The sequence below is a fragment of the Sminthopsis crassicaudata genome, chromosome 2 (genome assembly GCF_048593235.1).
Source record: "Sminthopsis crassicaudata isolate SCR6 chromosome 2, ASM4859323v1, whole genome shotgun sequence".
Classification (NCBI taxonomy): domain Eukaryota; kingdom Metazoa; phylum Chordata; class Mammalia; order Dasyuromorphia; family Dasyuridae; genus Sminthopsis; species Sminthopsis crassicaudata.
In genome coordinates, this window is record NC_133618.1 from 325575316 (window position 1) to 325585309 (window position 9994).

At 34.1% G+C, this 9994-nt stretch overlaps 1 protein-coding gene across 13 annotated transcripts in view; it reads left to right on the plus strand.

The window, feature by feature from the left end:
- PCNX4 (pecanex 4) overlaps nucleotides 1-4738 on the plus strand; it is a 48203-nt gene extending 43465 nt beyond the window's left edge. For all 13 annotated transcript variants that reach the window (XM_074290275.1, XM_074290268.1, XM_074290271.1 and 10 more), the window contains one exon: nucleotides 3911-4738. In XM_074290275.1, the coding sequence (XP_074146376.1) occupies nucleotides 3911-4162 (252 nt within the window). In that variant the 3' untranslated portion in view covers nucleotides 4163-4738. The remainder of the gene's footprint in view (nucleotides 1-3910) is intronic.
- The last annotated feature ends 5256 nt before the right edge of the window (nucleotides 4739-9994 follow it).

Below are 9994 nucleotides of genomic sequence, written 5' to 3' on the forward strand. Positions count from 1 at the left end.
TATCACATGCTCATGGGTGGGCTGAAATAAAATAATAAAAATGACAGTACTACCTAAATTAATCTACTTATTCAGTGCCATACAAATCAAACTTCCAAGAAATTATTTTACAGAGCTAGAAAAAATAACAACAAATTTCATCTGGAAGAACAAAAGATCAAGAATTTCAAGGGAATTAATGAAAAAAAAAAAAAAATGAAGGTGACTTAGCCATACAAGACCTAAAACTATATTATAAAGCAGCAGTCATCAAAAACCATTTGATACTGGCTAAGAAATAGAGTAGTCGATCAATGGAATAGGTTAGACTCACAGGACAAAATAGTCAATTTGAGACTATAGTAATCTAGTGTTTGATAAAACCAAACATCCCAGCTTTTTCAATAAGAACTTTTTGGAATAAAAACTTCTGAGAAGGGACAGCTAGGTGGCGCAGTGGATAGAGCACCAGCCCTGAAGTCAGGAGGACCTGAGTTCAAATTTGCACTCAAGACACAACACTTTCTAGCTGTGTAACCCTAAGCAAGTCACTTAACCCCAATTGCCTCAGTAAAAAGAGAGAGAAAGAGAGAGAGAATTGGAAATTAATATGGCAGAAACTAGGCTGTAACCCATAGCTAATATCCTATATCAGGTCAAAATGGGTTCATGATTTAGACATAAAGAAGGATACTATAAGCAAATTAGAAAAACAAAGGATAGTTTACCTCTCAGATGAGTGGAGAAGTAAAGAATTTGTGGAAAAAGAAAAAATGAAGTACATTATTGAATACAAAATGGATAATTTTAATTATATTGTTAAAAAGGTTTTATACAAACAAAATCAGTGCAGACAAGATTAGAAGGGAAGCATTAAACTGGGAGGAAAACGTACATTTAAGGGTTACAATAAAGTCTTTATTTCTAAAATATATAAAGAATTGAATCAAATTTATAAGAATTCAAGCCAAAGGATACAAACAGCCAATTTTCAAAGGAAGAAATCTAAACCATTTCTAGTGATATGAAAAGATGCTCTAAATCACTATTAATCAGAGAAATATAAATTAAGACTTTTGTGGTACTACTATACATGTCTCACATTGACTAAGATAAGTGAATAAAACGATAATGACAAATGTTGGAGGGGATGTAGAAAAACTGGGACATTAATATATTGTTGGTTGAGTTGTGAACTGATCCAACCATTCTGGAGAGCAATTTAGAGCTGTGCCCAAAGGGCTATCAAACTGTGCATACCCTTTGATAGCAGCGTTCTACTGGGCTTGTATCCCAAAGAAATTTTAAAAAAAGGGTGGGGGGGGAGGAATGACTTATGTGTGCAAAAATGTTTGTAGCAGCAGGATGATTTCAGAGAGGCCTGGAGAGACCTACATGAAATGATGCTAAATGAAATGAGCAGAACCAGGAGATCATTTTATATTTAATTGTTGGTCAGTTCTGATAAACGTGTTTCTTCTCAACAGTGAGATGATTCTTGTGATGGAGAGAGCTATCTGCATTCTGAGAGAGATCTGTGGGGACTGAGTGTGGATCACAACGTAGTGTTTTCACTGTTTTTGTTATTGTTAGCTTGCATTTTATTTTCTTTCTCATTTTTTTTTTCCTTTTTGATCTGGTTTTTCTTGTGCAGCTTGATAACTGTGAAAATATGTATAGAAGAGTTGCACATGTTTAACATAAACATTTGTTAAGTACTTACTACAAAGTACATAGACACTGTGTTAGGGATACAAATACAATAAATAAAACAATCCCTAACTATCAAGAAGCTCACCTTCTTTGGGAAGGTAGATTAGGGAGTAAGATATGAATGGGATATAGAATCTCAAGAAGGAAAAAGAGAAAATAATTGGCAAGGCAAGATAAATAAAAGATAAGTGGTCAATAAGAATAAAGCAAATTGGCATCAGTGCATTAGTAGGTAGAGTAGATTTAAGAAAGGAGAAGAGGTTGGGGGCTAGATTGCAAGGAAGTAGTGGGGTTATGAACTTGTTGAGCACAAGGAATGGAAGTTGAAGGGACAATCGAGTTATTTATTTAGAAGTGGTGGTAAAGGTTTTAACCAACTATTTAGGTTAACCAAAATACCTTGTATTCCTTACCTCATATTTAGTGAAGATGTGATTTTGTAAAGTGTTAAGAATTATGGAAATACTCTTTGTTATACGTTTAAAAAACTCTTCCTCCATAGAATCATATCCCACCTTTTCCACACCTCAATAGATAATCTTCCTGAGTTGTTATTATGGTATGGCCAGGAATGGGGGTTGGGTGGCAAGAGGGAATGGAGCCTCAGAATCTAGTGATTAACTTAAGAGTTTCCTCAAACTTAGCCAGCAGCTTGTATGCATTTTGTTTCTAAGCTTGTTCTCAAAACTTTTCCAACTTGGTAGAGCTGCCCAAATTTGTGCTCCATTGGCAAAGCAAATGGTCTTCTCAGTAACACAATAAAGTATCAGAGAAAGGGCCTATGGAAGAAATCAATTGTTAATAACATATGTTAATGAACTGATGCTGAGTAAAATGAGCAGAACCAGGAGATCATTATACACTTCAACAATACTATATGAGGATGTATTCTGATGGAAGTGGATATTTTCGACAAAGAGAAAATCTAATTCAGTTCCAATTGATCAATGATGGACAGAATCCGCTACACTCAGAGAAGGAACTCTGGAAAATAAGTGTAAACTGTTTGAAGTTTTGTTTTTCTTCCCAGGTTATTTTTACCTTCTGAATCCAATTCTTCCTGTACAACAAGAAATTCAGTTTTGTATACATATATTGTATCTAGGATATACTATAACATATTTAATATGTATGGGACTGCTTGCCATCTAGGGGAGGGGGTGGAGGGAAGGAGGGGAAAATTTGGAACAGAAGTGAGTGCAAAGGATAATGTAAAAAAATTACCCATGCATATGTACTATCAAAAAAAAGTTATAATTATAAAATTAATTTTTAAAAAATAACGAATGTTAATGAATTGGAGAGGCAGTGAGACCTCTAACTTTACAAGTTCTGGATGAGTTAGAATCTACATAAGTAGAAGAAATTTTCACCCATTTCTGATATATTAATATGAAAATGAACTAAACACTTAACAGAATACTTGTTTGGATTGTGACATGTAGATTGATATAACTCGTATTCTTAAGACCATTTAACCATTAAATTCTCACTGCTTAAAAATAATAGTTTAAAGGTCTCTGCCATAAACAAATGTTTTAGAATCTATGCTAATGCTAGTTTAAATTTAGCTACTAAAAGAAAAACTATTTGAATTATGTACTTAGGCCTTTTGCTGACAAATTAACTCCATGATTAACAAGCCAGCTCAGACATATATGGTTAAGTTATTAATTTGTAAGTGTTCACAGTAACATTCCTTTAAATCACAAACTACCCAATGTGACTCAGTTGAATTCTGGGTAATTGCAATACCATTGAAGATCCTCAAGAATACTTCTTGAAATATATTTTTCCTGTTAGGAAATAAAGGGAAGGCAGAAGACAACTAGAATATTGTATACACCACTGGTGTGGAATCACCATGTTTTTGATTATTTTTTTTAATTGTTCCAAGAAAAGATTCAGTTTGTGAAGAGAGGTTGGAGTAATTGTTTTCAAGGGAAAAAATGTCAGTAAAACTTAAAATATGAGTTTTCAGCAAAGGCTAGATGACTACCTGTTTAGTATGTTACAGTGGGAATTCATGTTCAAAAATGGGTTAAGCTAGATTAGATTGTCACAGAGTTCCTTTCCAACTTAGATTCTTTGATTCAAAGTAGAAAATTTGATGTGCACTTTTTAAAATATGTTTATTGTATGTATACTTGTATATGTAATTAATTTTCAATGTTAAAAATGTTGATTTTTCCCCTATTTTTTTTCCTTTTCTTTAAAGGGAGTGTACACTGGAAGAATCCTTACTCTTCAGGAATTGTTGGTTCAAGTTGGGAAATTAAATGCTGAAGCTGTCAGAGGGCAGTGGGCTAATCTTTCATGGGAACTTCTCTATGCCACTAATGATGATGAAGAACGATACAGTATACAAGCTCATCCAGTACTTTTAAGAAATCTTACTGTACAAGCAGCAGATCCACCCCTGGGATATCCAGTTTATTCTTCTAGACCTCTCCATGTGCCTTTGATCTAGAACTCCTTTTTTAATTTGTAATTTTAATGTCAAAGAAATCTTTTAATATTTAAATCTTAGAAGCAGCATGTTGTTTAGATTTATGTAGCTTCATTGGAAATTTTTAGAAAACCATCTGAGAAAAAATAAGCTGCATGAAGTTAATCCTTTGCCCATAGAAATGATAGAGTTTCATTAGCCCATTACTTTGGAATTTGGAATGATTTATCTAAAATGTATGATATGTGGACTCTGGTAGTCTTATTGGAAAATATGATGAAACCTAAGCTTGTTTTTTCTACAGTAACAACTTTCTACTAGATTACATAATGAACTTTTTTAATCCTTTCTTAAATATGACAGGTAACTTGCATTTCTCAGCAAGCTACAGCTATATCTGTATCAGTGTTTCTAAATGATAATGGACCCTATAGTAGGTGACCAAATTGTATATACACATTTTATTTAAAATAAAATTTTGATATTTTGTTACTTCATATTGTGTTTAATGTTAATATTTTGCTGTTTTTTTACATGTTTTTAAATAAAAGCTTTAGGCTGTCATTTAATAAAATATTTTTCATCCTTGCTAAAGAACTTTTTTGGTAAATGTGAAAGAGAACAAGTGTGTTTTATTCTGGTACAGGAATATCTACAAAATTAGAAATAGTGGAAAGAGGGAAATGAAAAATAAAGGGAATGGGATAAATTTTTCTTAAAACTTGGTTCTCAGCTTCTTAATAATACCCTAAGTTTATCAACTAGCATTTCTATGCTAGAAGAATACATGTGTATCAATTAAAAATACTTCATCCTCTATTTTGGATTCATTTTCTGTAGCATTCTCTGGTGTTGGAGAGAAATGGAATATGATAGTTGAAAGAACACCTCAGACAGTCATGAGACTGTTAGGAATCAACTGTAATATCTTGTTCAAGCCACTAAATTTCTTTGGTTCTCATTTTCCACTTTTATAAAAGGGAGATAATTTTTAAGGTTCCTTATAGGTCTAAAATTCTCTGACTCTTATTTTATGATCGTTTATGGCTTATTTTGAACTATTGTAAATAGTGTTCTCAAAGCATCTAGAAGGCCCTGAAGTCAAGAGGACCCAAATTAAAATCAGGATTCAGACACTTGACACATTCTAGCTAGCTAGTGTGACTCTGGGCAAGTCACTTAAAGCCTATTGCCTTCTCCCCCCCAAAAAAAAACAAAAACAAAAAAACAAACAGGAATCTCAAGTTACTTTAAAAAAAAACAGTTTAAACCAATATTTTCCTCAGTAGACTTTCCATCCCTGTATAGTTTTGTCCTTTTAGAATTATGTTTATTCATAATTTATATATTTAATTTTGTTTTCTGTTTTTAAGAGATGCAAGCAAGTTTGTGAAGAGAGATCACTTTCAGCTGATAAACTTATTTTCAAGTGGAAGATTGGCATGGTTATGGGCAGAAGTTCAGCTTCTTAAACTGTGGGTCACAACCCCATATGGAGTCTCATGACTTGAATGTGGGTCATAAAATTATGATTCATTAGTAAATTTTTTATTTGAACACTATTTTGTGTACCTGAGGTCTCATAAAAATTTCTCAGGCAAAAAAGGGTCACAAATGGAAACAGTTTAAAAAGCCCTGCTATAAAAGACAAATTGAAAAGAGAAGCTGAACACAAAAAGGACAAATGAGAAGCTATTAAATAGATTCCAATATGCAGAGTTAGAAAGGACCTTAAAGCTCTTTCCAACCTTTTTTTTTCTCAATACTATTTTATTTTTCTAGTCACATGTAGAGATAGTTTTCAGCATTTATTTTTGTAACATTTTGAGTTCCAAATTTTTTCATTCCTCTTTTACTCTTCCCTCTCCAAGACAGCAAGCAATCTGATACATTATACATGTACAATTAGTTTAAACATTTCCATATTTGTCATGTTGTGAAAGAAAGGGGAAAAAACATTTTTAGAAGAAATGCTAGCTTAAATTTGGCTCCTAAAAGAAAAATTACTTAAATTATGCTTAGGCCTCTTGCTGACAAATTTACTATATAATAACAAGCCAGCTAGGCACATGTGATAAGTTATGAAAACCATTTTTCTATTAGTAAACAAAAGTATTTAAAAACAACCACCAAGGACTTCCAGCCAAGATGGCAGAGAGGACACACACAACTATTTAAGCTCCGTCTTTGCTCTCAAAATTTATTTCAAGGCAAGGCCTCGGAATTAATGCTTGACTAAAAAAAAACCCACAAATAATTACCAACAGAAGATATCCTCAAAATTCACCAGAAAAGGTCTGTTTTTACTCACGGGTAGGAATGGTTAGATTGAGCACAGGCTGAAGGCAGATAGTGGCAGCACAGCAAACAGTGAGAGTAAGGCAGGCAGCTCACACTGAGGAAGGGGTATGGGGTGTGATTTCAGCCATTTCTGCGAGGAGAGCTCTCTACCACAGTGTTGGCTACTTTGCCCTGGCAGCAAGCCAGTAGACCAGCAGAGAAGCTGTAAACACAAGGGGCAAAGATTATAACCCAGAAAAGCTAGGGTCTCTAGGGACCTGGCCACCTGCACCTGGACTCAGCACGTTCTTAGAGCCTCAGAGGACAGACACAGCTCAGCCATTGCTGTCCTGCTAGTGCCTCACTGCTGCTCCCTGCAGTCTGTAGAGGAAGCTTGGTACTACCATTCAGTCCCCACCCCACCCCCCAAAAAAGCAGACTGCATTTGTGTTTTTTGTTTGTTTTCTTTGATTCTTTGACAAAATAAGCAAAAAATTAAAACAGACTAACTACTGATAGCTTCTATATGGATAGAGAGCAGACTTTAAACCCTGAGGAGACTAAAAACAGACTGTCTCCAGATGAATCCCCAAAAGAGGATATGATCTGGTCCTCAACATATAAGACTCATAGAAGAAATTAAAAAGGCTCTCACAATAAAGCTAGAACAAAAATGGGAAAAGGAAAGGGAAGCTTGGCAAGAGGGTCTGGATAGGTCATTCCACACATTTGAAGATAGAGTGGATGAAGAAGTCAAATCCTTGAAAAACAGAATTAGTGAATTGGAAAAAGAAAATAGCTCTCTAAAAAATAAAATTGGTGAAATGGAAAAAAATTCCATAGAACAAAACAACTCACTTAAAAACTTAATTGGACAATTAGAAAAAGATATAAAAAAGTGAGTGAAGAAAATAATTCATTAAAAATAAGAATCGAATAAATGGAATTGAATGACTCAAGAAGACACCAAGAATCAGTCAAGCAAAACCAAAAAAATGAAACAATGGGGAAAAAATGTCAAATACCTTCTTGGGAAGACAACAGATCTGGAAAATAGATCTAGGATAGACAATCTGAGAATTATTGCACTTCCTGAAAAATATGATGAAAAAAAGAGCCTGGACACTATTCTCCAGGAAATTATCAAAGAGAACTGCCTAAATGTTATAGAAATAGAGAGTAAAATAGACATAGAAAGAATTCATTCATCACCTACTGAAAGGGACCCTAAAATCAAAACTCTAAGAAATATAGTGGCCAAATTCCAGAACTATCAGATGAAGGAAAAAATATTGCAAGTTGCTAGAGAAAAAAAATCAATTCAAACATAAAGGAGCCACAATAAGGATTACCCAGGATCTAGCAGTGTCCACATTAAAGGATCGAAGGGCCTGGTGATATTCTGAAAGGCTAAGGAACTTGGTTTGCAATTTGCCCAGCCAAACTGAGCATTTTTTTCCAGGGAAGAAGATGGACATTCAACAAAATAAGTGAATTTCATCTATTTCTGATGAAAAAACTGGAACTAAACAAAAAGTTTGATCTACAAATATAGAACTCAAGATTAACCTAAAAAGATAAAAAGAAATCTTAGGAACTATATTTCTGCTATAAGGATATATAAAGAACACATGTATACTTTGTTCTAGAAACTAGAAGTGGGAAGGAAATTTTACCAGAAAAAGGGTAAAGGGGGGTGGTACTACATCTCATGAAGAGACAAAGGAAACCTATTACATCTGGGAGAAAGAAAGGAGGGAGATAAACATAGTGTGTATCTTACATCAGAATTGGCTTAAAGAGAAAAAATAGTAGACATATTCAATTTATGGTGAACCTTCTCCCACCTCATTGAAAAGTGGGAGGGGAAAAGTGAAAAGGGAAGGAATAAGCTAAGCAGAAGGGAATACAGAAATTGTGAGGAAAAGTTGTAAGATAGGGGGAGGAACTTTAAGGTGGAGGGAGGGATATTAAAAAGGGAGGGATGTGAGAAGCAAGTGGTGCTCACAAGTTTAACACTGAGGAGGGGGTAAGAGGGAAGGAAAGGAAAAGAGCATAAACAGGGGTTAACAAGATGACAAGTAATACAGAATTGGTCATTTTAACCATAATTGTGAATGGCATAAACTCCCCCATAAAGAGGAACCAGTTACAATTAAAAGCCAGAATCATACAATATATTGTTTACAGGAAACATACTTGAAGCATAGCGATACATACAGAGTAAAGGTAAAAGGTTGGAGAAGAATCTATTATGCTTCAGGTGAAGTTAAAAAAAAGCAGGGGTGGCCATCCTGATCTCAGATCAAGCAAAAGCAAAAATTGATCTACTTAAAAGAGATAAGGAAGGGCATTATATCCTGCTAAAGGGTAGCATAGATAATGAAGCAATATCAATATTAAACATATATGCATCAAGTGGTGTAATATCTAAATTCAGAAATTAAGAAAGCTGTAAGAAGAAATAGACAGCAAAACTATAATAGTGGGAGATCTCAACCTTGCACTCTCAGAATTAGATAAATCAAACCACAACATAAATAAGAAAGAAGTCAAAGAAGTAAATAGAATACTAGAAAAGTTAAATATGACAGATCTTTGGAGAAAACTAAATGGAGACAGAAAGGAGGTCACTTTCTTCTCAACAGTTCATGGAACCTATACAAAAATTGACCATATATTATGACATAAAAACCTCAAATTCAAATGCAGTAAGGCAGAAATAGTAAATGCATCCTGTTCTTTCTTTCTTTTTTTTTCTGCTTATGTGTTGCTATTATTTATTTATTTTTTTTAAATTTTATTTAGAATTTTTTCCACAGTATATATGCATGAGTAATTTTTTTTATAATATTATCCCTTGTATTCATTTTTCCAAATTATCCCCCCCCTCTAAATCCTCCACCTGATGACAGGCAATCCCATACATTTTACATATGTTACAATATAACCCAGATACAATATATGTGTGTAAATACCATTTTCTTGTTGCACATTAAGTATTAGATTCCGAAGGTATGAGTAACCTGGGTAGATAGACAGTGGTGCTAACAATTTACATTCACTTCCTTGTGTTCCTTCTCTGGGTGTAGTTATTTCTGTCCATCATTGATCAACTGGAAGTGAGTTGGATCTTCTTTATGTTGAAGATATCCACTTCCATCAGAATACCTCTTCATACAGCATTGAAGTGTACAGAGATCTTCTGGTTCTATTCATTTCACTCAGCATCAGTTGATGTAAGTCTCTCCAAGCCTTTCTGTATTCCTCCTGCTGGTCATTTCTTACAGAGCAATAATATTCCATAACCTTCATATACCATAATTTACCCAACCATTCTCCAATCGATGGACATCCATTCATCTTCCAGTTTCTAGCTACTACAAAAAGAGCTGCCACAAACATTTTGGCACATACAGGTCCTTTTCCGCTCTTTAGTATTTCTTTGGGATATAAGCCCAATAACAGCAATACTGGGTCAAAGGGTATGCACAGTTTGATAACTTTTGGGGCATAATTCCAAATTGCTTTCCAGAATGGCTGGATTCTTTCACAACTCCACCAACAATGTAT